This window comes from Marmota monax, unplaced genomic scaffold (genome assembly GCF_021218885.2).
Source record: "Marmota monax isolate L192 unplaced genomic scaffold, Marmota_monax_Labrador192_F-V1.1 WCK01_AAM20220418_F8-fsc00196, whole genome shotgun sequence".
NCBI classification, from domain to species: Eukaryota; Metazoa; Chordata; class Mammalia; order Rodentia; family Sciuridae; genus Marmota; species Marmota monax.
In genome coordinates, this window is record NW_026694390.1 from 1,266,645 (window position 1) to 1,293,434 (window position 26,790).

Below are 26,790 nucleotides of genomic sequence, written 5' to 3' on the forward strand. Positions count from 1 at the left end.
TTGCTTTGGAAATGAGGTGGAAGTATGTCACAATTCCTTTAAATATATCATTGTGGACTACTAGTTCCTATTGATCCCTGGACCAGACCACCTCCTCTTCCTCTCACTTCTTTAGCTTTCTCCTCCCATCATAAATAGCAACAAATTTTTTATTCCTTCTACTTGCTGCCCACCCCACCCCACCCCTTTAATTCTACATAATTCCAATACTCTTTTCTCTGTTTCAGTGCCCATTCTATTCACAGAGATTCTTTCTACAGGATCAGCACTGCTTCTGCTTCAAGAAAAAAAGCTTTGACAGTCTTCACAGAAGAAGGGGACTGCTGTCCCAGGCTGCATTAATCTGGTAACTTGGTGAGAACTGATGAGTGAGTGGAAAAAACCTGAAAATCACCTTTGTGGCAAATACTCAGATCCCAATAGATGCAAGGGCAAACTTCAGAGAACACTGCTATTTTAGATGTTTACTTTTAATAAAAAATAATAATAAAGCTAAGTGTGGAGGCACATGTCTGTAATTTCAGTGACCCAGAAGGCTAAGGCAAGTCTGAGACCAATCTCGGCAACTTAGCAAGACCTTGTTTCAAATTTTAAAAAGAAAAATAAAGGGGGGTGGGAATGTAACTCAGTGGTAAAGCATCCCAGTGCCACAAAAATAAGTGGATGGATGGATGGATGGCTAGATAGTCAGGCAGTCAGATAGGTATTGTTGTTTTTTTTTTTAAAAAAAAACCTATGTCCAATATGAGGTGAACAATTAAGAAATTTTTCCTTATCCTACTAACTGGAATTAAAACCTTCTTCCTCTGAGTAGCTAGTTCCTCTATTTTAGCATTTTAACTATTTTCCCTATACTTAGTCATGATGCCCAAGTCGTTTTCCTCAATGGACTGTAAATTTCCTAAGTACAAGCTTGAGATCCTATTCAGCTCTTATCAAATCCCTTACCACCTCTTGAGTTCCACTCCTCACTCCTAGCATCTCATACAATACTTCATCAAGAGCAAGATATGGAAACTTTTTAAGTTGAATCACTGTAAAAAGTAATTAGCGACTTCAAAGATAGAATAATTATATAGGCAAAAGACATATAAACACACATGAAAGTATACTAAACTTAGAACTGGCTTAATTGAACCATAATTTAGAATAGGCCCTATTCCAATGGGACTGAGGAACAAGTATTAGATCTAAGTAGTCAGAATCAGCAATCATACCCTTTTACCCATTCTCCTCCTTCCTTCCTGGAACAGAGATCTCTATATGAGGTCTAGAGATTCAGCAATCATCCTGAAATCATGAATCAAGAAGTCTCAAACTTAGGATTGTGAAGTCAATGGACTGTCTTCAATTATATAAGAGAGCCACTGTCTCACTCCAAATGTTTTTTAAGAAAAATAAATCCTATGTGTTAAACTCATTGTTAACAGTGTTGTGACTACCAACAAAATTTTTCTGTAGATACTAATAGAATTTCTGATAGTATTAATAGGATTTTCCTTTACTTGTTCTGACTTATAAATGATACATACCCATCAACTTTGTTACAGTGACCAGACCAGGGAGTAGACACTCAAATCAAGTAAGGGGTATTGAAATCTTCCTCTAGACTGACCTATGGTCTTAGGAGAAAGATCTCCTTCTTTCCATTAAAAGCTAAAAGTTTGAAGACACAAACTGGTGTGAATATACTTTGTATACAATCAGAGATATGAAAAATTGTGCTCTGTATGTGTAATAAGAATAGTAATACATTCTGCTGCCACATATAAATTTTAAAAATAAATTAGTAAACAATCAAACAAAAAAAGCTAAAAGTTTGGCTTGGATTGTAGCTCACAGAGTGCTTGCCTAGCACGTGTGAGGCGCTGGGTTCAATCCTCAGCACCACATTAAAAACAAATAAATAAAATAAAGGTATTGTGTCCAACTACAATTTAAAAAAAAAAAAAAAAAAAAGGAAGTCCAAGCTTCTAGATCCAGTTCTGTCTGAATGAACCCTAACCAGACTTCCCAATTATGCAAGCTATATATTTCTAACACTTGCATCCAAGAGGCTCCTAAATACCACAGTGGGTATAAACACACAAATAACTCTTTTAGGGTTTTAAAAAAGTGCCCTTTGTTATTCCACGTAATTCAAGTTACATTTGTCCTTCTCCAGTTGCCTACTATTTCCTTTCCCATATTACTACCACACTGAATTGCTTGCTCTTTTCTATATACACTTCACATTTTTCTATTTATGTGATTTTTGCCTACTATTCTCTCACAATAATGCCCTTCTCTCTCAATCTCTAATCACATTTCCTCTAAAACACCACAGGATGTTTTTTGTATCCCTTAGAAGTTTTGACCTTGTATTACAGTTATTCTTGTGCATGTCTTATCTACCCAACTGAACCACTCTAATAACACTAAGATATGTGATCAGAGCCTTTGTTTGATTTGTATATCTCCCCACAGGTCAATTTGTCTCCAGAATCCATGTTATGTGTATTAAACCTATCCTATTTCAGAACTGTCAACACCTCAGTAGCTAGGCACCAATAGCGATATAACTTAATCTAATCATATTGGGTACCACAAAAAGCCATATTAATACAAATGAGAAGAATGAACAGTATTCAAATTATATTCAGGTAGGCAAATACAAGTATCTAAAACAGAAAAGGTCCAACTTTGTCTAATTTGAGAAATGTCTTACTTAGATATGTTCAGGTATTAACAGACTTTTGCTGAGCTACCCCAAAAAAATCTATTCTAGACCTCAGTCCATTTTTGTTACCTCCCAGGAATATCTACAAGAAAGATCTCTACCTCCCCCAACCTATCCAACATTATTTTTTGGTTTTTATTTTTTTGGTACTGTGAATTGAACTCAGGGACATTCAACCACTGAGCCCATCCCCAGCCCTATTTTGAATTTTATATAGAGATAGGGTCTCACTGAGTTGCTTAGCCCCTCGCCGTTGCTGAGCCTGGCTTTGAACTCGCAATCCTCCTGCCTCAGCCTCCCACGATGCTGGGATTACAGGTGTGCACCATAGCACCTGGCCCCTAACATTATTTTTCTGGAGATCTTTCTGAAGAGAAAATCCCCTCCAACCAGTATCCTAACTGTAAGCCACACTTGGACCTCTATCTAGGTCCAAAATGTATATAGTTAATGTCTTCAGTTTCCCTAACTCTCCTATGATCTATTTTTTACTAATTTATTCTTATCACTTTGACTTTTAGGCCTTTTATCTTCCCTTTAGTTCTATCCAACTGATAGCTTATCCTTTATGTACTAGCACATAGAAACACAGACCTCAGAAAAATTAAATATACAGGAAAAAATAGTCAATAATAATAGCAACATTTATTGAATACTTAAGCACAGAGCTACATACTTTATAAAGTGACTCAGATTCTCATGACAATCCTGATACTGTCGAACTAATTTTAGAAATATGGAGTCTGGTCCTAACACAGTTAAAATTTAAGTCCAGCTCTGTCTAGTCACACAGCCCACATTTCTTCCACTATCATACTGCCAAATATGAGATGTTGACTCTGATCTCCTACCTTCCAGCCTTGTCCCTATTCTAATAATCTATTTTCTATTCAGCAATCAAAGTGATCCTTTACTTAACATTACTTCTTTGCTCAAATCCCTCCAATGGTTACTCCCTTGTCCAGAGAAAAAGCCAAAGATCTTATTAAGGCCAATGAGTACCTGGTCTGCCTACCCCTCCCTTCCCCAATTCTCTCTCATTTTTTTCTCTCATTTATTCAACTCCAGCCTTACTCTAGGCTGTTCAAACCCCAGGATCTTTAAATTTACTGGTTTCTCTGCCTGTTACACTTTCTCCTCCCTGTCTCAAAATTCCTTCACTTCCTTTAGGTGTCTACTCAAATGCCATCTTCTCAATAGGATCTTCATTGACCACCAATTTTAAATTGCTACTTCCTAACCTTAGTACTCCCTATCCCGCTCTTTTGCTGTTATTTTTTTCTCTAAAATACTTATCACTGTGTGACATACCACATATTTATTTTCCATTATTTGCTCCCAGTACTAGATTAAAAACTCCATGGAAATAGGAACTTGAAATATTCTGTTCACTGTATGTGGAATATAGCAGGTTATTAATACATACATATTTATTGAATGAGTAAGTACAGAGCTTTATTCTTCCCAAATTATCTCAAATACATTTTGAGTAAAAATGATCTCAAATACATTTTGCAGAAAGTGAAAGCAAAGGCAATCTGCCTTTGTTCTAGTCTAGGTCAATTCAGCAAATCTTACCTCTCAGATGATGCCTTTAAACAACAGTCCTCAATTTTTTTTCATAGTGCTCAATATACAGCCATGTCATTGAGCAAACTGAGCAGACAAACCAACTTAACCAGAATGCAGTATGATAATCAAATAAAACTTACAGCAAAGTTAATCAGACACATATTTAATGATATGCATAATTGTTATTGTGCTGCATGGTAACTAGGCATAAATGGTAGGTGCTTCATGTAAATGACTCTAATTACTATTTCTCTTACACAACCAAATCAAGCATCTCTAGGATCAGCTTCACAGAAAAACAGGAGGGGGAAACTGGATACCTAATTCTGGGTTGAAAGTCGTCTCTTATTCCACCCCTTAGACATGGCGCTAATGATCTCTCAACCTGTTAGGTCTTCAAAAGAGTAACTTTTCCTTCTACAGCAGGAGAGGTTTCCTTGCACTGGCGGCCAGGCCTTGGTCATGTCACAAAGCTGAACAAAATCAATCACTAATTTACATCTGGCAAGAAAATGAGGACAGGTAAGCTACTGGGGAAATCAAGTTAAGAGGTCAAATTTACTAAGGACTGACACAAACATTAATAGGTTCTTCACACAATTCCTCTAATCACTTCTCCAGCCTACCTATACCCCCAAACTCTGTTCCCAAGAAAGTAGAGGAATAAGTAGACATAGGGTGGTTCTAATGAGGATTTCCTGCTCCAAACTCTCTCATTGGGCCTAAAATGTCACCAAAAAGGGTAAGTTTGGTTAACAAGTTAACACTATTAGAATTATTGATCAGTGGCCATTGTCTTTGCTTCTTATTTAAACTCACAGGAGGATAAAGGGCCCCCTACTCTCTTATAGGTTTATTTAAACCTACCAAGATTTCACAGTCTAGACTAAATGATGTCTCTGGGACATCATTCCAATTCAGTGGCACTTTTCTCTGATTATACTTACTTTCAGGGACATTCACTTGGGTATAAACCATTCACTCTATATCACTTTGTAATTAATCTTCTTAGGTAAATGCTTATTTCCCCAAAGAGACTGCAAGTTCCTTGATGGCAGAAATCTTATCTTAAACTTCCTTAGCAAACTCCATAAGTAAGGCCTACCACAATTTAGAAAGTATTTCATAAGTATTGGGATGAATTAAAAGGTAAATAAGAATCAGTGGCAAAAAGGATCTAGATGAGTTGACACTGAAAAGAAGAATGTAATGTTCTAGATAGCTCAAAACAAATGTCCCTTTGAAAAAGAAAGATTGACTGTTATTCAGGATATAGCAGAGAGCTCCTGAACTTCCTCATGCTGAGAATTAAAAACTTCCTCATGATGCAGACAGATGCCAAGAAAGCTAAAACTGACATATTCTCTGGATAAGCACAGCCTAGCTATATCTACATATGTATATCACCAGCTTTTGTTTCTATAAATTGTAACTGCTTCCATGGGACCAATAGAGAAACAATCTAGCTGCTTCTCCCCAGTTTGATCAAGCTATGTAAAAATCATTTTCCCTTTTTACATCATTTACTTATTTCTTATGCAGAGGAATGACCAAATCTGGCCACCAGGGTTCCAAGCAATTTGCCTGGCTTGGCTGCCGGTAACAACGTCTTCAGACAGAGGTCTGAGACATTAGGATGACATATAGTATCAGGGCTATTAGAATATTAGGACTTTCTATTATGTCAGAAAACACATTTATACCCAAAATGTCTGAAAGTCCACAAGACCCAGAAAGCAAATCCAATTGAGTAGCATCAGACTGAGTCACTGACCCTGGACCCAGTAAAATAAGAACCTGAAAGGCTCTGCCTGAATGATGAAGACAGTTAGTTAGTCTCAGTCTATTTTGTCCACCTGATCGTATCAGCTTAACAAGTTCAATAAGAACAACCTGGTACTGGTAATACAAGTCTGCATTTGGTTTGAGAAAATTAAAACACAAGCCCAAATTCTTTTATAGCAAATATTCCCCTGCCATACGCTAGTAAGGAAAAGGCCTGAATGCAAATACCATGTAGCTTATAGATATCTGACAGTAATGAATGCCAGAGGTTCCTATTGAAGCACAAAACAGCAAAGTTTGATGTGGGAGATACCAGTAGGAGATACTCTATATTCTTCTTCTTCTTCTTTTTTTTTTTTTTTTTGTTAATATTTTTTCAGTTGTTGATGGGCTTTATTTTATTTATTTTTATGTGGTGCTGAGGATCACACCCAGTGCCTCATACATACTAGGTGAGCACTCTACCACTGAGCCACAACCCTAGCCTCTCTATTTTACTCTTTACCTAATAATTTGGACTTGAAGGAAGTTATCTACTCTTAGAGTTCACAGGGACATTCAGCTTCTCAAACTCATTTATTTCTAGACCTCAGTACTGAATAAGTGATTGACTCAGATGACCAATACCAGTGAGTAAGCATGCATAGTAAGACAGAATCATCTCTTCCCTCTCTGGATACCAAAGGCTTGGCCCCAGAATTCTTTTAGTCACTGAAACTCTCAGCTTAAAAAAGAAAAAAGAAAAAAAAAATCAGACTAAAGAACTGTGTCAAATTGAAACTGCAGCTAGACTCCATTCCTTTAGTACTCTTCTGTTAAAAGGAGTTGACAGCTAGATTTAGGTCCGCAAACTTCATTCTAATTGAAAGACTACAATGCTACATATAAAGCTCTTTTAAAATGACCACAAAATCTTTGACCTAGGAATTTCACTATTGGGAATAATAATAGCAGCTAATGCTTCTTAAGTACTTACTGTGTGCTAAACACTGCTAAGCCCTTTTCTTAAAATGTCTCATTTAGCCTCCTATGTATGAAAATAATGCCTGAATACTCACTTTTAATTATTCAATAAGTGTAAGCCATTCTTATTATTACAAGGAACATGTACTACTTAATAATCAGAAAAATCCACAAACATTAAATTACAAGTTTACATACTTTCTTATTTAATAACTAAGATGTATACTACTTCAGAAAAATTAAATACTATTCATTTATTTTTGGAAATTTTAATTTATAAAATACTTCACAACTATACAATTTCAGATTTAAATACATCTATTATAGGAATCAAGCAGAGAATGTTGCAACACCTACTATATAAGGGTTACATTCAATATGACAGATCACAGAAAGGTAGCTATGCTAATGCTACTATATTTAGAGGTAGAAATCATAGAAAGGAAGGATCAGGATGATATTTCAAGGAGTGTGATTAACAAGAAGATTTTCTTAATCAATATCTCACACTGGCCAGACATGCCTATAATCCCAGCAATTCAGGAGGCTGAGATAGGAGGATCACAAGTTTAAGTCCAGCCTCAGCAACTGAGCAAGACCCTGTATCAAAATAAAAAAAATAAAAAGGACTGGGGATGTAGTTCAGTGGCAAAGCACCCTAGGTTCAATCCCCAGTATCAACACACACACACACACACACACACACACACACACCCCTCCAAACTACACCAAAACTCTGGCTTTTGGTATACTCTCAGAGATATAAACCAATAGCTCCAGGGTAACTCAGCAGAGACATGTGGGATACGAGTATAAATTAGGGTTATTTTTCAGCTGCTATCTCCAGGTAGAATTTCTATCTTAAACAAACAAAAAAGCCAGAAGAGACTTATTTTGAATAAAAAAATAGGTAACACTAGACTTAGATTCTCAAGTTCTACCAGAATCTCAATATTTGAATATATGAGTTGGGATTACAACTACTGCATTGTACTGGTCTTTGGCCTACCTATAGCAAATAAGTTGAAACATTAAAAGAGGAAAAGGTTTTTCCTTCCCCACTCCTAAGGTCCAAGTAACAACATACTAAAACAAATAAAAACCATGAAAGTACCAGAAAATTAACTACAAAAAAAAAAAAAAGCAACTTTAACTTTGAAGAGCGGCTTTCCCTACATTGAATTGTAGAGGATTACAAAACCACATACAAATAAAAGTAAGAGTCTGGCTGTCCTGATGAGTCTTTACCTGCTTCTTGCTCCATCAGACCATTGCAGTACATAGCATGTCGCTCAATCTTTGTGGATGGGAAGCCTTGATCACATAATGGGCAGGATACCTGGGTACTAGATGAGAAGGTAGAAGTAGGCATATCCTTCTCAGCATCTTCCCTGTTACCAACCTGAAGAATGTGACAAACAGGAATTGTAACATCTTTAGCTTATCATCTATCTTTCCCACTAAAGATTCTATCCCAATTACTTTCAAAGAGACAATACCAATCAACGTATCAAATTCAGGGCTAAGGCCTGGGAGACACTACTCTTATAGTTAATACTTAAATATACTAAGTTGCCAGCTATACACTAAGCCCTATGTATGAATTACTTATTTAATTCTCACATTCTTACAAAGGCATAGACATGAGAAAAGTATTGCCCCAAACAGTAAGGGAACTTGCACAGTGTCACACACAAACAAATAGATGTCAGAGTTGAAATTCAAAACAAGGACTATCTAGATAGCTCTAAACCTTGAGGACACTGGCCTCTATCTACCACACTGCATGGTATTCATTGCCCAAGTATACTGTTTATCTCTTGTGTTTCACATTTTATATTTCAATAGCATCTTAAAGATGCTTTTCAATCTCATAAAAAAGAAAACTGTGGTCATTGAAACTTTAAGATAAAAGGCATTAAAAAACAAAAGATTCTAAGCCAAAAGTAGCACGATTAGAATTTAAGCTAAGAGCCTAGGTCTGTGCTTATACCAAAAAGATATAACACCTTGTGTTTAATTTGTGACTTTTTGGACTGAAAGGGGACACAAAGACCCAAAGAGCCATAGAAAAGTCATTATAAGATAATCAATTCTTTTGAAGCCACACTTAAACTTTCTTTACTCCTCAGTGTTTTATAGTCATCATTTCTCCTATAGTTGCCAGTGTCTCTCAGAGGCAGTTTTATTTTACCTACACAGGTTAGTCAGAGCCAGGGACTCTGCAGTGATTAATTCAACAGTATGCGTGGGCACTGCAGCACTACTGCCTAACTCTTGCTTCAAAGGACAGCATGTCCTATCCAATCAATGTGTAACAGTCCTGCACAGCTACTGCTTCCACTTAAGTCCAAGGAGCATCTGGGCTGTCATTATACCTTACTACAGGGTGAAAAAAAGAAGTCCTCATCCGGTATAAAAACAAAATAGGACCCAAATTGCAATGTATAGTTAATTTAACCTCTGAATCAACTGTGGTTGTTTTGGTTGTTGTTTATTTTTTGGTTTTGGTTTGTAAATTTGGACCATTTCTAAAATCTACTGTTTGTGAATGGAATCCAGCAGAGAGGGAAACAGACCTTCTAAATACCAAGCCCAAAAAAAATAAATAAAAAATTAAAAAATAAATACCAAGCCAAACACACTTACTTGATATTAAAAAGACATATTCTAGATGGGGAAAAACAGAAAGATGAGAAAGGAACTAACAGTGGTTAAGTTCTTACACTATGCCAGGCTCTGCCACGCATTTTCCATATCCATCCCTCACAATCCAACTGGACATAGGTATCACTAGCTCCAGTAGTATAGAAAGGAAAATTGAAGCTTGGAAAGGTAAAGTAATCTGCTGAACACAAAGTTAGTAAGTGAATAATCTAGACTCAAACTGAGGCCTAATTCACATCAAAACTTTCAGTATTTTCATTAATGAAAATGGCAGAAGCAAAAACAGCCTCCCTTCTCATTTGTTTTTAGAAGTTGAACCCGAACATAACAGGGAGATTACATGATTTTATTATTCTCTTGGAGGTACAGAAAGTCAAGTGGGTCTGGAATTTCTAGGTGCTGTTATTCTAAGCCAAGTCACTGAGCTTCTCAAAAATTCAGGTTCCTCTGTTCAAACAACTCATAAGAAAAAGTTGTCTTGTACAGGCAAAGCAATTTGAGCAGAGAGGGAAATCAATAAATCCTAAAATTTACAAGCATTCTTGAGTTACTGAAAGTTAGTGGTGATTGAGCAGTTACTTGAAATTCTAAAGTTCACTAAGTACAGAGATAATATGAGTGTCACTGGTGCTCACAATAGCACTACAACACTCCTTTTGTATTCATTGCCACTCTATAAAGTGCAGAGAATGTACCCAAAACTATTAATATATTTGAAAGGAAGTAATCTTTATTATTATTTTATGGATATGAGACTATTTCCAACCACATTCACAGGAAAACCAGAAGCTTTCTGAAAATTTTTATATTAAAAATAAGATATTTTCCCCAATGCCATTAAAAAGGTCTATTTAAATTAACTACTACAGAGGAACCTCAAAGAGGAAAATACAAGCAACACAGCTTTTATCTGTGTAGATTCTGCAGAATGATTTCTACTTTTTTAAAAATACTAAACAGCAATTTCTTAAAAGTGGTACTCAGACACTGATTCTTAATCCCTTAAAGGGTTGGTTCTTACCTTTTGGCTTCAAAAGGAACCTCACCTCAAGAAAAGAACCCAGTGGAAAAAAGGCATGTTCTACAAATTACCAAACCCTCTAACCTTCCCCCAGTTTAGATGTAGTTTAGAGAGTCATTTATTCAGATCTTTCTCCTTACCATTTAGGACTCTAACACAAGTTACCTTTAAAAAAATTACTCATTAAACTCACCGTTTAACTCTGAATAATTTCTATTAACTCCTCTGAAAACAGAATATTTACCTGAGAATCCAACTAAGGGATTAAACAATCAGGTATGATATTGAGAAACCATTATTTTCAAAGAAACCTGACTTCTGTGGGAAATCAAATCAAGAGGGGCTGCAGTTCTGCCACAGCTATTCCACAGACTTTAGCAGTGCTGAGCAACTACCCATCACTGGTAAGCTAATATCACTGAACAGCCACAATACTCACAAAGCAGTAAAATAGTAACTGTTTCCACATGTACACTTCTACTTGTACCAAATCTCTGCTAAGTGTTTTATAATCCTTATCTAATTTAATCTGAAGAGCAACCCCCAAAAATAAAAATATTTTGCCTCCAATTTTTATATGAAGAGGTGAAATTCAGAAGAGCGGTCCTCTTCTGTGCTGCATTAATACCCTAGGAATCTACTATGACATTTGTCAGACCACATTATAATTATCTGTTTATGTGTCTATTTTCTCCCTTATCAGGACCCTGTGAAGGCAGGAACATCATTTTTTATTTTTTAAATTTATCTTGGCATCTCTAAGAGTCTTAAAACAATGAATAATACAAAGTATAAAAACCATAAAAACCTGCCTAATAAATGAATAAACAATGAATTTGTCCAACATCACAAAGTGGTGGGACTGGCATTCAAACCCATGTCTTCTAATTCCAATGTGCAAGAACCTTACACTATATCATACCACCTTTCAATAGAAGACAAAAAACTGTATTCACAGATTTCAAAGGCAAGAGTCCACATCCTTTTTATGCACAGAAAATATTAAATTCTATCTTTCTTGTAACTAATAAGTGATTATTCAATGACTTAAAAACCACAGTATTTTTAACTTCTTTTAATGGAAACTTCTGGCTACTTAGGAATATCCAGATATCAGCTAACAGAGATAGAAAAAGAGGACATTAAAGTGAGAAAGGCTATACAACTCTACTGTTTGAGGCAGAGTAGTGCAGAATGCACACTATAAATTCCAAATAGGATTCACGTTTTTTGACCCCCAAAATAGTATCCTTTGCAATCACAGATGGGTAAGAAATCAGCCTTGATGAACTAATTAAAGGCTTCTATAAGGCTTTTTCTGTATGTTTGGAAAACTATGTTATTACTACTCTGACCCCCTGTTCCCATTTAGAAGGCCGTGTCCTTGCTAGGAAAAGGACCTAGAGGCCATTCTGACATTATCTAGCAAGATGTGTCCTCAGTACCTCTGAGGAAGGAAGTGTCATCATCTTTCCTACCCTCACTCGTATCAGGAAATCCTGGTCTATCAGTTGTGACGGATCAGGTTTCAAGGAACCGGCAGTGTGCATGATTCATGAAAGCAGAATTTCTACCCAGTTACCTGCAGTACTGGGAAAGGGAAGTACTAAGGAAGAGATTTAACTTTTAAGGTAAAAACTGTTTTCAAAAAAAAATCGAAGGATGCAGCTCGGTGGTACAATGCTTGCCTAGCATGCATAAGATCCTGGGATAGATCCTCAGCACGAGACACACACACACACACACACACACACACACACACACACACACGATAAGGAGGAGAAACCTAGAGTATAAAAAGGAATGAGAATTAAGTATTTTTTAAGGTGCCAGTTCAAGATAGTAAACACAAATATAGCCAAAATCTTTATTTCCAGAGAAGAATTTGCTTAATTTTTAAGCTGCTTTTCATAGCAATAGATTAAAACCTTAAATTCTTTAAAAGAATTCCTGGTAGTTAAATTGCTTTGTCAGACTCAACATGAAAAATATACACTAAGAATCTTAATCAGAAGTATGAGTTTCTACCAATCAGCTTTATGGCTCTTGCAAGATATGTAATGTTAGCTACAAAAGGTAGTAATGAAAATATATTTTAACTTGGGTTTGTTATTTCTACTAACATTTAAAAATTAGGACTGAAAATTTATTTCATATAGTTCTTTTTCCCAAGATTGTTCATCTCTGTTGTATATCAGTATGTAAGAGAAAATGCCCTAGAACTTCGGAGACAAACCAATATTCAAATTCTAGTTCTATTATTAATAGCAGTAAGAACTAGTGCAAATTAAACATCCTAAGCCTCTGTTTCCCCATCTGTAACAGAAATAATGCATATAAAAATATTCAAGAAATAGCAACTCCTTTTATTTTTAGAAACAATGCTAAACTGATCTTAATTATAAAAATTTCTCCATGAGATAAATGTCCCCAAAGCTAAAATCCTATGCCACCTAAATCTTTTCAGCCAAAGTCAACACTGCATTAGAAAAAAGACAACCAGCAGGATTAAACAACTAAGAAAAACTATAGAGGAGAATATTCATCTCCTTGTCTCCCATTATTATTCTTACTTCATCCAGCGTTTCTCTGCTACCAGGAGAGTCTTCTCTTTCAAGGTCAAGAGTTTCAGGGGAACTTAGCTGTGTCTCTGTAATTAAAAAAATTAAGATTCCATGAATTTTCATTTTGAGTTTTAATAATTAAAAAACCAAACACCTATTTTACCCTTTGTTTATTGTAATGGCAATACAGATCTAGTCTATTTCCTCTTAAAGCTTTATTGGCATAATTTACATATAACAGAATTCACCAATTTTCAATGTACAATTTGGTGAGTTTTAACAAATATACCAATTATACATGGCACAATTTATATCACGTAACTACCACTACAATAAAAATAAAAAACAGTTGGGCGCGGCAGTGCATGCCTGTAATCTCAGCAGCTCAGGAGGGTAAGGCAGTAGGATCATGAGTTCTAAGCCAGCCTCAGCAACTTAGCGAGGCCCTAAGCAACTCAATGAGACCCTGTCTCTAAATAAAATATATAAAAAAGGGCTGGGGATGTGGCTCAATAGTTAAGTGGCCCTGGGTTCAATCCTCGGTACCAAATAAATAAATAATAAAAATCTTTCCCAATACCCCATTAAGTTAATTATAAGTATCTACTTTATGTTCCTATAGTTTTGCCTTTTCTAAAATGTCATATACATGAAATCACATAGTATATATAGTCTTGTGTCCAGCTTCTTTCACTTAGCATAATGTTTCTGAAATGTTGTCCCATGTTAGTCGTTCACTCCTTTTTACTGGTTCTCCATTATATCAATATTTCACAGTTTGTTTATCTGTTCACCAGTTGATCCATTTAGCTTATTTCCACTGTAGTTCTAGTTCCAAACTATATTAATTTTTATAAAAAACAAAAACATGCCAACATTAGGTTGGCATGAGGTTAAAGAGGTGATTAGGAAAAACAGAAATTGGGACCAGAAATAGAGTATGCATTCTGGACAAAGATATGCCTTTCTTCAATACATTCTTTAAGCAGCATCTATAAATTCAAAATTAATTTAACAAATATTAATTGAACAAGTCCCAGACACTCTACTATCTATAGCTAGTATGGAGATGCAACTTGTGAGTCCCTTATAGTCTGGTTTAGGGGCTAGGAAATTATACACAGCTCTATGGGTCAAATCCAGCTGGGTGTCCATTTTTATAAATAAGGTTCTATTGAAACATAGCCATACTCATTCATCTATGTATTACCTATGGCTGCCTTTGCACTAAAACAACAGAGATGAGTAGTTTCAACAGACCTCATGTCCCAAACAGCCTAAAATATTTACTAGTCTTCTTTTAAGATGGGAGGTGGGAGAAAAAAATAAGTGAAAAAATGTTTTAAGTCTGCTAACCTCTGCTAGCCTCTGCTAACCTCTGCTCTAGACAACTGTCATTTAATATAACAAAAGCATAGTAACTGCTGGGCACAGTGACACACGCCTGTAATCCCGACAGCTTGAGAGGCTAAGGCAGGAGGATCGCGAGTTCAAAGCCAGCCTCAGCAAAAACAAAGCATTAAGCAACTCAGTGAGACTTATTATAAAATACAAAATTGGGCTGGGGATGTGGCTCAGTGGCCCCAAGTTCAATCCCTGGTACTCCCCGCCCCCCCCCCCCCAAAAATACCACACAGTAATTATACACCAAATGACAACAAATTTATAAAAGAAATATCAGAAAGTGAATTTTATATCCCTCCCAAACTCCATATGTTAGGTTGAAATCCTAACCCCCAATGTGATGATATTTGAAGTAGATTGGGAGGAAATTAGAATATAAGGGAAAAGACCTCAAGAATGGAATTAGTGCCCTTATAAAAGGGAGTTCAGAGGGCTGGGGTTGTGGCTCAGAGGTAGAGCACCCGACTAGCATGTGTGGGGCACTGGGGTCGATCCTCAGCACCACATAAAAATAAAATAAAGATATTGTGTCCATCTATAACTAAAAAAATAAATATAAAAAAAAAAGAAAAAGAAAAGGAGGTCAGAGAGCTCTTTCATCCTCTTTCTGCCATGTGTGAACACAGTGAAAAGGTGCCATCTATGAACAAGGAAGCAGGCTCTCACCAGACACAGAATCTGCAGAGGCCTTGATCCTGGACTCCCCATTCTACAGAACTGTGAGAAATAAATTTCTGTTGTTTACAAGCCACAGTGTACGTATTTTATTGTTTCAGCCCAAACTGGACAAATAATTTATCTCAGAAGGCAAATCCTGTAAGTTCTCTGTTATTTGATACTGTACTTACTATTTCTAACTGATACTTTTGTGCTTCACAAATACAATAAATAGCCAGTGTTAGGCAAACAAACTATCTACAAGATTCTAGGACTGGAGATATAGCTCAAGTGGCTTGCCTGGCACATCTGAAGCACTGGGTTTGATCCTCAGAACCACATAAAAAAGAATAAAATAAAGATGTTGTGTCCACCTAAAACTAAAAAATAAATATTAAAAAAAAGATTCTAAAATATTTTCTGAATCATTAAAAAAGAGTTAAATACACTTCTAATAATAAATGTATTTTAATACATCATGATTTTTTTGAAATTGGATACACAGATTTTTATCCCCTTGATGGAAAAAGGCTTATAGTGCACATACTTCAAAATCTTCTTTAAGTTTCCCTGAGAGAGTGTATTATAAAAGACATTTAGTCTGTTCAAAAATAAGAGCTGCTCACTACTTGGACTACTGCAATAATAAAAAGTTTTTAATTAAGCTTTATGTGAATAGCTGAATGTCCAACTACAAACAACTCAAGAGGGTGTTAGCTCCTCAGAAATAAACAATGCTACCAGCATGTGCAATGTGGGCGCAATATGTCTATACTCTTGCCTCTTCAAACAAAGTAAATAACACTAGAAAGATAATGAATTTTGAGTATCAGACCCCTGAAACTGTCAGAAATATGAGACAAAAGGAAACAGGTAACAAACTATCTATATTCAATTTGTGCTTCAAACCATTTAGAACAATTTTTTGGTACAATTTAGATGCATAGCTTAAAAATTCTATATCAAAAAAGAAATTCAGGAGTTTGTTTGGTTTCATGGAGAACTAGTTCTACTTTCTTAACAAAGGGAACATTAGTATTTTGAAAACCTTTTGCAATCTCATTTAGAAGTAGTTTATATCAGAAAATATTTGGACTTCATTTGCAGGCTAATGACAGCAAGTCATGATCATAAAAGTTATTTAACTTCAGTCATTAAGGGCTTGCTTTTCCTTCTCTCACTAACTAGGACTTTCAAGATCATTATATTTGGAGGTTCCTCCGACAATATCCTATGTGACATCACATGCCATATCCAAAACAGGTAGACTAGATGACTTCACAGAAAGATGGCATGATGCAGGAATCCCAGACAGAGATTAAGAGATTAAGCTTTCTTTTCATGAAGATAGTACATAGCTTTCTTGAATGCTCCTGCCAAAATCTCAGCACTTTGTAATGGGGTCTCCTAATGGGTATTATTAGGCAATGATCCAAATACCTTTCAAATGAACTAAAGAACTACTTTCAATAAAAATCAACATAAATGTATTTTTAAAATAAATAAAACTTCATGATAGGCTAACAAATATTTTAAAATATTTCCAGAGCTTTCCTTTGTTTCCAAGTCTCTTTGGGGAAAAAAAAACTGAAGAAAAGAAAACTGACTATCTCTAATCCTGACAGACTATATAAGACCTGAAGGAAACCCAGATGACTGATAGAAACATCCGTACATCACTTGCTGTTCAAAGAATTTAAACATTAAGAAGTTCCTCAATCTCACATGAATGAAATTATTGATAAACATAATGGGCTCCACTTTTTTTTGGGGGGGATGGGGGGCTCCACTTTTTAAAAAGAAAAGTTTCTTAAAAAGTAGTGGTTTACGACTGAGGCTGTAGGTCAGTGGCAGAGCGCGTGCCCAGCATGCGTGAGGCACTGGGTTCGATCCATAGCACCACATAAAATAAACAAATAAAATAAAGGCATTCTGTCCATCTATAAATACAAGAAAAAATTTTTTTTAAAAAATGTAGTGGGTTTAGTCAAGCATGTAATCCCAGTGGCTCAGGGGGCTGAATCAGAAGAATTCCAAGTTCAAGGCCAGCCTCAGCAACTTAGCAAGGCCCTGAGCAACTTAGGGAAACCCTGTTTCAAAATAAAAAAACAAAACAGTGGTTTAGTGCTCCTGGGTTCAATCCCTGGCACCAAAAAAAGGTAATGATTTACATCACAAAAAAAAATTCTTTATATCATACAGTGATTCAACTCAAGAATTCTATTAGATAGTAGGTATTTCAGTTCATTTAAAATTACTTTGTATATGTGGCCTGGGGTTGTGGCTCAGTGGCAGAGCGCATGCCTAGCATGTGTGAGGCCCCGGGTTCGGTTCTCAGCACCACATATCAATAAATAAAATAAAGGTCCATTAACAATTTAAAAAAATTAAAATAAATTTCATTATTAAAAAAATTACTTTGTATATGTAAATACATCCATATGCAACTTTGAAAGAGTTCCTCTTATGCCTAAAGCAAGATAAGTACCTTTTAATTTCTATAATTAACAAAAAGCAAACTATCACACTTAACCAGGGTATCCTGCTAAGAAGCTGATCACAGAACTGTGTGCAAAATTCAATTTCTGGACCCACTATGCAAAAAATGCAAACAAAACAAAACAATGAATGGCCATGTCAAAACTAGTTAAAGGCTGAGAGAAAAATCTGCTTAATGAAGCAGACAAGAGGACAGTCCAACTTTTAGAGCACACATAACCAAAACATAAAAGCCTATTGGCTCTGCATGTACAATTAAGTAAGGGTTATTCCTAATTCTTTGCTGCCATTTCTGTTAAGTAGACAAAAAGAAGACCAAAAAAAGTCATATGTTAATTTCAAAACCAAATTACCCCTAGAAAGAGAAAAGATTGAGAATCAGAGCCAACAATATACCATTAAAAATATAAACATATATAAGGATGCATCTATATGTATGTGTGTGTGTATATATCAATCACACATATGCTTTCTGAGAATGGTCTGAACAGTCAGAAAATGGTTTAAACAGTCAGGAATGAAAAGATAGTTAGCAAGGTATCAGAAATCCAGTAAAATCATAGGAAGGTGCTTACCAGGACAAACAGTGATTTCTTCTGCAGAACTCTCTGGCATAAGGACTAAGCTTCTCTTACTGGTCAAAGCAGCAATGCTGAAAAAGAACCAAACTCCAGGTGAATTCCCAGTAAAATAAATCAGAATACCAGGCCAAAACAACAGTGAGTCATTCACAAAGCCACAAGCAATCTGATACCTGCTGTCCAATACCACAAAGGCACAACAGGGAAGCAAGGAGTCCATAGTGAAAACTCTAGGCCAGAAACAGGGAAAATAAACATGCTTATAACTTTGGTTCCAGCGAAATAACTGAAGGAAAAGAAACCCCCTTTTGGAGTCTTCACAAAGGAAGGTGGAAGGATAAGCATTATCTGCAAATATCACAGAAGACAAAAAATTCCACTTCAACAAAAAAAATGTCAAAGGTGTTTTATAGCCTCCATTTCAGCCTTCTGAAGGCTAGAGACATGTAAAGTAGACAGAGATTCTCCCGACAGCACATTAACTTTTCCATCACCTCACAGTTACATTTCCTCTTTATCTCAAGATGTAGCTTTCCAAACAACAAAAATGAAATACAATTCCAAACTATCTCACAGCAAAAATCTGTCCATATAAGTTCAACCTCTCTTCCAAGGAAAACTTAATTATGAATAGCTTCCCTCATCCAACCTTCTGGTTTTCCCTGCCTGTTCATGGAATGCTAACTCCTCCTGACACAGAAACACATGGCTCAGAGATCTGAGCATCTGAACTACTACTCTCATGCTTCACAGAATTTTATGATTAGTTTGATCAAGTATGCAAGAAGACGCTTAAAAACACAAATTCTCATATCAACCAAGAACCACAAAGAGAGAACAGCCATCACTGACTCAAGATAAATAACTAAATCTTGACAGGAAACCACAAGTGATTTCTCTCTCTAAATAAAACATCTCATAGCATTTGTTACAAACCCAAGCCAGACAGTTTACTCTGCATGTAACATTAGGGCTCTATTCAAAGGGTCCATCACAAAACAATTTGCTGACATTTATAAAATGGGCTAATCAATTTGAAGTCGAACCACATTGCCTGCAATTTCAACTCTCTCCTGGTGACAAAGTGTATAATCATTTATTAAAAACCTACATCTGCTCTGCACAGACTCACCACAATAAAGCAGAAAGGTCTACAGGGAACAGAAGGCCTACTCCAGTTAAAAACACTTCCAAAACTGTCTTAACCACAGGAGAATCAACCAAAGCCATATTCTTCAGCCCAAGAAGAAATACTTAGTACTGTCCACCAAAAGCCTAAGAAAGAACACTACCTACATTACAGCAAATGGCACTGGGCCTCAACTTCTATATAGGAGATGACAATCACTTAATACAAAACTACATTCTTGAGAAATTCCCAAAACTCAACTATCAAACAAAGGGAGAAAGTGGTTGGAAAACTGATCCAGTTAATACCACAGTTTATAACCAATCAATCATCATCTATTATTAAAATAAGAAGACTTAGAAGGTAACCCTATCAACAAATCATCAATAAAAATTAATGGAGGAGGTAATACAAATAAAACCATTTGTAGAAAAGATGAGATACAAACAAATTAAAAGTGGCATAGGATCTATGTGGCCTGAATAATATAATTATAGGCATCAAAGAGGATGTAAGTCTTGAGAGTAGATTTAAAAGATATACAAGGTTTGGAAATAAGCATAAGAAAAGTAACAAATGGAGAAATAGATAAGAAGAATACAAGGCCCATAAAGAAATCAATCTAGAAACTTCAAATTGGTAAAGGAAACTAGGGTTAGTTAAGAGAAGCAGGATGACCACTTTTCAGGAATAAGATAAATGGGATTTATGCCAAAATAACTAGGGTGGACAAGAAAACCTCTAAGATCTCTTCCAGACTCAATATTCTAGGCTTTTATGAGATGAATATTTGAAAACTTGGAGACAGTAATGATTTCTCCTAGTCTGTGCTTATATTATAAAAGAGCTAAAAGTTCCCTAGCAAGTTGTCCAGATGTAGTCTCATTGATGTGGTTCATCTTCTTTATGCTGATACCATCAGAAGAGACTGGAACTCACAACAACGTGCAATCTCACCTTTGTGAGGCAGGTACAGAGTTTCCTTCTTCAGAAGTTTCTTCAACAAATAGCCCTTGGGAAGACTGCAAAGAAATATGTAACATCCTAAATACACAGGCACAGATGAACTGGTTTCTCCTTCTTTAAAAAAAAGAAAAAAACAGGCCTAGGATGTAGTTTAGTGCTTGCCTAGCCCATATGAGGTCCTGGTTATATCCCCAGCACAATCCCCGCCTCAAAAATAATAGTAATCGTTCAACATTATCACTCAGCAATAAATATAAAACATTTTTCTTAAGTCATTAAGTTTCAGTAAAAAAAACATACCCTGTGGAGATGAAAGACTGGTATTTGAATCAGATCTAGATCACCTTCTAACTGTAATTTTGGGTAAGTCATATCTGAAATCTCTTTTCTCATCTTAAGTATTAACACAGATTATTATTATGAGAATTAAGCAAGATAATTATGCAATGTACTTTGTAAAATGCAAGACCTACATAAATATTAATTAGTAAGTCGAATGTATTATGATACCAGAAAAACAATTATAAAGCTTCTGTTGTGGGAGGTAAAAATAGAAAAGTCCAGTTTTCAACAGAAATGCTAAGCTGGGAAAAACACTGTGACCCATGAAAACTACCTCTCTGAGCACAGCTAGGACATAACATAGGACATTCCAAAGGGAAAGCTATAAAGATTCTTTTTGCTATAAATCTGCCATTAAGGTATTGCTACCTAACTATAAAGATACCTTTTAAGAAATACAATGGCCAGGTGGGTGGTGCATGCCTATAATCTTGCTGACTGGAAAGTTGAGGCAGAAGAATCACAAGTTTGGGCCAGCATCAGCAACTTAGTGAAAGCCTATCTCAAAATAAAAAATAAAAAAAGGCTAGAGATGTAGGTCAGTGGTAAAGTGCCTCTGGGTTCAACCCCTAGTAGGCAAAATTTTTCAAAAATAAAGAAACAGAAAGAAAAAAAGCAATGCAATGATTGGGACTGAAATAAGAAAAACACATTTGCATTGACTCATGGTAGAATCAGTGCAAATATCAACACATTGAATGTTGATGTACAGAAAAAGCAGCTACTTTTACCTTAAGTAGACTTCTGAGAAAGTACCTTGTCTGTGAAGTTTCTTCCAGTAGATATAAAGCTACTGGCTGAAGCATTCAGAGTTTCCTAACAGGATAAATAACCTAAACAAATCAGTCATCTTTCTACCACTCAGGTAAATGATGAAATACACCTTTTTAAAAAGGGAAGGGAGGGCTGGCAATATGGCTCAGTTGGTACAGTGCTTGCCTTGCATGCACAAGGCCTTGGGTTCAATCCTCAACACCCAAAAAAAAAAGTTTCTGGGGAGGGGGTGGTGGTGGGGTAGCTGAATCAAGTCTTCAGTCAAGAAGAAGGCATAGTTGTACAGATCAAGAATGTAGTTATTATGAGAAATGAGCTGAATAAAACTATCAAAAGAACTAAAATAAAACAGCAATCAATACTTAGCCTGATTTTGTTTGAACTTACAAGTTCCTTTTTAGAATCTTTAAAAAAAAAAAAAAACAGTGAACACTGACACCTAGTGTCCACTTAATAGAATTTTGCTGACTTAGAATTACTAGATGACTAAGCCCTAGGACTTCAGAAACAATCATGAAAAAATCAGTTATAAGACACTTCCATATCCACCTTAGGTTGAACATATCTCCAGCTTTGCCAGTGTAATTGTTTTAAAAATTATTGTTCACCTTTTAAGTGCCAGGCCTATTCATTTTACATCCATTATCCTGAAATCTCCACAAGAACCTTATGAAGCAAAAATTATTATTTTAGAAATGAGGGAAATTAAACTTCAATGTTAAATAATTTGCCCAAAATTAGACAACTGATCAAAAGTGGAGCTGGCACTTTCCTGAACCCAAAATCCATGTTTGAACCACTACTGTTATGTCGTTTACATAAATGATCATCTTCCCAACCATTTCAACAAGAAATCCCAAGAATGTATTCATTTGAGTAAACTATTTTAATTTCTAAAGTTATACCTTAAATGGAGGTAAACTGAATTTAGCTGTACAGTGAGGTTTTTTTAGACTATGAAAATAAGATAGCAAAATGTGCAACCAAATTTGATTAGACTACCTAAATCTAAATAAAGTGAACAGGAAAATGTAGAAATAAAGCTCTAAAGAAGCTGTGGCCTAATCAAGATATTGCATTTTATACTTAAAGAAATAAGTTACAGGAATGGGATAGTTTGATTGAATCTTAAAGAAGAAAAATCCAAAGATCAAACTCAAGTAGTGTTTTCAACACCATGGCCCGGGAAATGAAAATGAATTAAACCATCAGCCAGTCATCACAGAAATGGCCCCTGTTGTAAGGCAATGATAGCTTATCAGGTCTTTCCATAGACTAGTTAAACCATCTCTTAAAGTTTCCATTTTCTGATTATTATTTCAGCTTTCTAGATACACTCATCATAGAAAGAGGTACAATATATGGTGGATCTGAGTAGTCTGGTCACTAAAAATGTCTTTATTCCATAAGAAATGTGTCATTTGGTGTACATACATCAGCTTGAAGTTTGGCTAAGTGACAGTCACAACTCCACATAATGTGGTAATTTCTGGAAATAAGTTCCAGCACCTAGACTGAAAAATTAAGGATCAGACTCTGAAAAGTAGTGACCACATCAACATCTCCCTGCCATAATGCCACTGAGGTGACCTCTTATCTTCATTAACAACTTTCCTTGTTGCAGCAATGCCAGAAATGAGCTATCATCTGATTATAAAGTTTTAATAACCTTCATTACAGACTATGCCATTTGACCAAAGGTAAATGTTTTTTCTGAGTCTCAATTCCTGAGACTCTCTTGCTATCTCTATCAGCTAAAGAGTTACACATGTGGGCAACTCCAACAAAGTCATGCTCAACAGAAAATATAAACACACAAATTCCTTATACACACAATTCCTGAAAGCAAGAGATCAGGATAAAAGGGAAAATTATGAAAATAATATTTTCATTATTTGCCTGTATAATCAATAAGTTTGTTTTATTTTTTTAAATGTTAGCAAGGCTGTAGTGAACCATGTATTTTCATATACTGCTAGAGCGAGGAAATACAAATTTGAACAATCTTTCTGAAAAGCAATGTGGCAATAAATAGCGAGTCTGTATGTTCACAATTCTTTTTTTTTAAACAAATAATGCAATTTTTTTCATATTTATTTTTCAGTTGTAGTTGAACACATTACCTTATTTCACTTATTTATTTTTATGTGGTGCTGAGGCTCAAACTCAGGGTCTCTCACATGCGAGGCGAGCACTCTATTGCTGAGCCTCAACCCAAGCCCCCTTCTTTAATACAGTATTTTTCTGGCTCCCTATACCCAAGGGCACTGATTTTGAATGAAGAAAAGTTTCACACAGATCTAACTTTCACACAACCAAAATATCCAGTGATAAAAAAATTTTAAAAAAATATATAATATGGTAAACTCATAAGCCAGAATATGTCATTAAAAATGAAATCTAGGGGGCTGGGGTTGTGGCTCAGAGGTAGAGTGCTCGCCTAGCATACATGAGGTACTGGGTTCGATCCTCAGCACCACATAAAGTAAAATAAAGATATTGTGTCCACCTATGACTAAAAAATATATATATTTTTTTAAATGAAATCTAGGCTGGGCATCATGGCACCACCTGTAATCCTAGCAGCTCAGGAGGCTAAGGCAGGAGGACAGCAAGTTCAAAGCCAGCCTCAGCAATTTAGTGAGGCCCTAAGCAACTTACTGAGACCCTGTCTCTAAATAAAAACTAAAAAAGAGCTGGGGATGTGGCTCAGTGGTTAAGTACCCCTAGTGCAATCCCTGGTACCAAAAAAAAAAAAAAAAAAAAGGGAAACTCTATAGATAATTTTAATATAAAAAATGATTACATTCATATTGTAAGTTAAAAATTCAATAATGTACTAACATAAGGGCTGGGATTATAAACTCAGAGGCAGAGTGCTTGCCTAGCAGGTATGAAGCCCTGGGTTTAATCCCCAACACTGCAAAAAAGTAAAAGGAAAAAGGACTACATTGAAATACCTTTTTCATCTCTCAGATTGGCAATGTTCAAGAAGTCTGATAATGCTATACTGGTATAGGTACAAAGAAACTATATTCATATATTGCTGGTGGTCATGTAAATGTATACAACTTCTAAGGAGGGAAGTTTGACAATATCTAACAAAATTGTAAATGCAGATATCCTTTGATCTACCAGCTATATCAACATGAGATTATCTTACAAATATCTTCCATGTGGATGACATGTTTAAGAAAAATCACTGCAGTGCTGTTTGTAATAGGAAATACTGGAAGAACTTAAATGTTCACTAATAGACCATTACTGGATAAAACAAACTATGATTCATTCACACATGGTATATTCCACATCCAAAAAGAAAAAAGATTAACAAATGAAGATATTCATTATGTGCTATTATAACACAATCTCATAGACATTAAATTTAAAAGGCAAGGGCAGAATAAAGTGTTTAGTATGCTATTGTTTGTGTAAAAACAGTGGGGAAAAGAATGTGTATAATACTTATAGTATATAAATTCCTTAGAAGGATGTACCAGAAACTAGTTAACACAGATTGAGTCCAGAGAGGAGAAATGGTTGGCTGGAGGGTAGAGACAAGATTTTTAAATTTACATCTTTTTGAATTTTTGTCCTTGTGAATATTACCTAGTCAAAAGTAGCTTTTTAGAAATAAAATTTTTAAAGAATAATAAATTATGATATACCCATATGATAGAATGTTTTCAAGTGTATTTAATAAATAGGAAAAGACCTAGAATAAACCATAAGGTGGGGGAAAGGAAAAAAGTTTACACCGAACAGTCTTCGTTTTGTTCAAAAATTAAGTAGAAAATTATATTTTATATGTATAGAAATAGTGATGATTGCCTGTTGGTGGTGGGATTATAGGTAATTCTTTATATTCTGTACTTTACTAATTTTCTTTAGAGAGCATGTATTACTTTAATCATTGGGGGGAACCACAAAAAAATACAAAAAGCTAAAATAATCCTTGTTTAATCTGTGAATAAATCATCCTTAATTACAGCATCACTGACCCTTACCTGACCATGACTGGTTGTTGGTTCTTCCTCCAACAAAAGTTTCTGTTTCAAGCTTTTAATTGGGCTTTCTTGGAAATCCTTGGGTTTTGAGTGCCAGACAGATGCCCTAGACTCCTGCCTCTCCTCTGTGTCTTCATCTCCCATATCTTCTGAGATGCCTTCATTTTTTTCACTAGCCTGATCTCCTTGGCCACATTCATTCTGGATCAGAGAAGGAGGGCTAGGTAACACTGGTTCCCCAAACCCTTTTTTTTTTAAAAGCTGCCTCTGAGCCATTTTTAAGCTCTTTTGATAAACCTCCAACTGGCAGAGAATGACCTTGGTATATTGATTAGGGTCTACTCCAGCAGGGCAGAATGGAATACCCCAGAAGTAGTGCACATTTCCCCCAGTGTCCTGAAGAACTTTGGCATCTGCTGGGGTAGGCAGACAGTGCCTAGATGTGTCCCCCCTACCCTGGGCAACTTTGAGAAAAGCACAACCCCTCCCAGTACTTTCCTGTGGCTTCCCACACTTTGTGTGCTCAGCCAAGTGGCCAGTACATCTGTCAAAACATTTAACGTTCTCATTCTCAAACACTGGCTGGCTTGACTGGTCCCAGCTTCCTGAGCTGCCAGAGACCGGCTCCTCTTCAGTGTTTTCAGTGTGGTCCCAAGGCTCCTCTCTTTCCTCAGCCTCGTTTCCCTGACTGATATGTGAGCCTTTAAACAGTGATGGAGGTACCAGCTGCCATATGCCTGTAGGTATTTGAGAAAAAGTAGGGCTAAGGACAAACTTTTTAATTAAGACGGGTTGGTAAGCTATCACTTACCAAGAATTATAAAATGTGGGTAAGAAAAGCTCTTCTCTGGGTTTAACCAAAGGTTGGTTTTTCCTTGGAGATAAAAGTACGTTGGATATTAGTGAGATCTCAACTACTTTCTGTTTGAACCTCTTTAACATCACCAAAGGGATTTTGGGCATTTCTACTCTCAAAATGAGATCCCTGTGATATGGTTATAGTTGATGAGTAGAAGGAACCAGAACATGCCTTCAGTGGTCCCAGAGTCTGTGGTTTTCTCTTGGTGGGACTGTGAAGATGGTCCAGTGGCCAGAGGTCGAGATCTGGTAGCAGAGGCATCAGAAGGCCGGCAAGTCTGA

The 26,790-nt window shown here is 35.9% G+C and overlaps 1 protein-coding gene across 6 annotated transcripts in view; it reads right to left on the minus strand.

Moving 5' to 3' along the window:
• The window catches only part of Uimc1 (ubiquitin interaction motif containing 1), a 134,583-nt gene that overhangs the window by 32,918 nt on the left and 74,875 nt on the right, over positions 1 to 26,790 (minus strand). For all 6 annotated transcript variants that reach the window (XM_058586619.1, XM_058586617.1, XM_058586620.1 and 3 more), the window contains 6 exons: positions 26,687 to 26,786; positions 25,651 to 26,393; positions 20,519 to 20,583; positions 18,427 to 18,503; positions 13,301 to 13,377; positions 8,288 to 8,441 (listed from right to left, as the gene is read on the minus strand). In XM_058586619.1, coding sequence (XP_058442602.1) covers positions 8,288 to 8,441; positions 13,301 to 13,377; positions 18,427 to 18,503; positions 20,519 to 20,583; positions 25,651 to 26,393; positions 26,687 to 26,786 — 1,216 coding nt within the window. The remainder of the gene's footprint in view (positions 1 to 8,287; positions 8,442 to 13,300; positions 13,378 to 18,426; positions 18,504 to 20,518; positions 20,584 to 25,650; positions 26,394 to 26,686; positions 26,787 to 26,790) is intronic.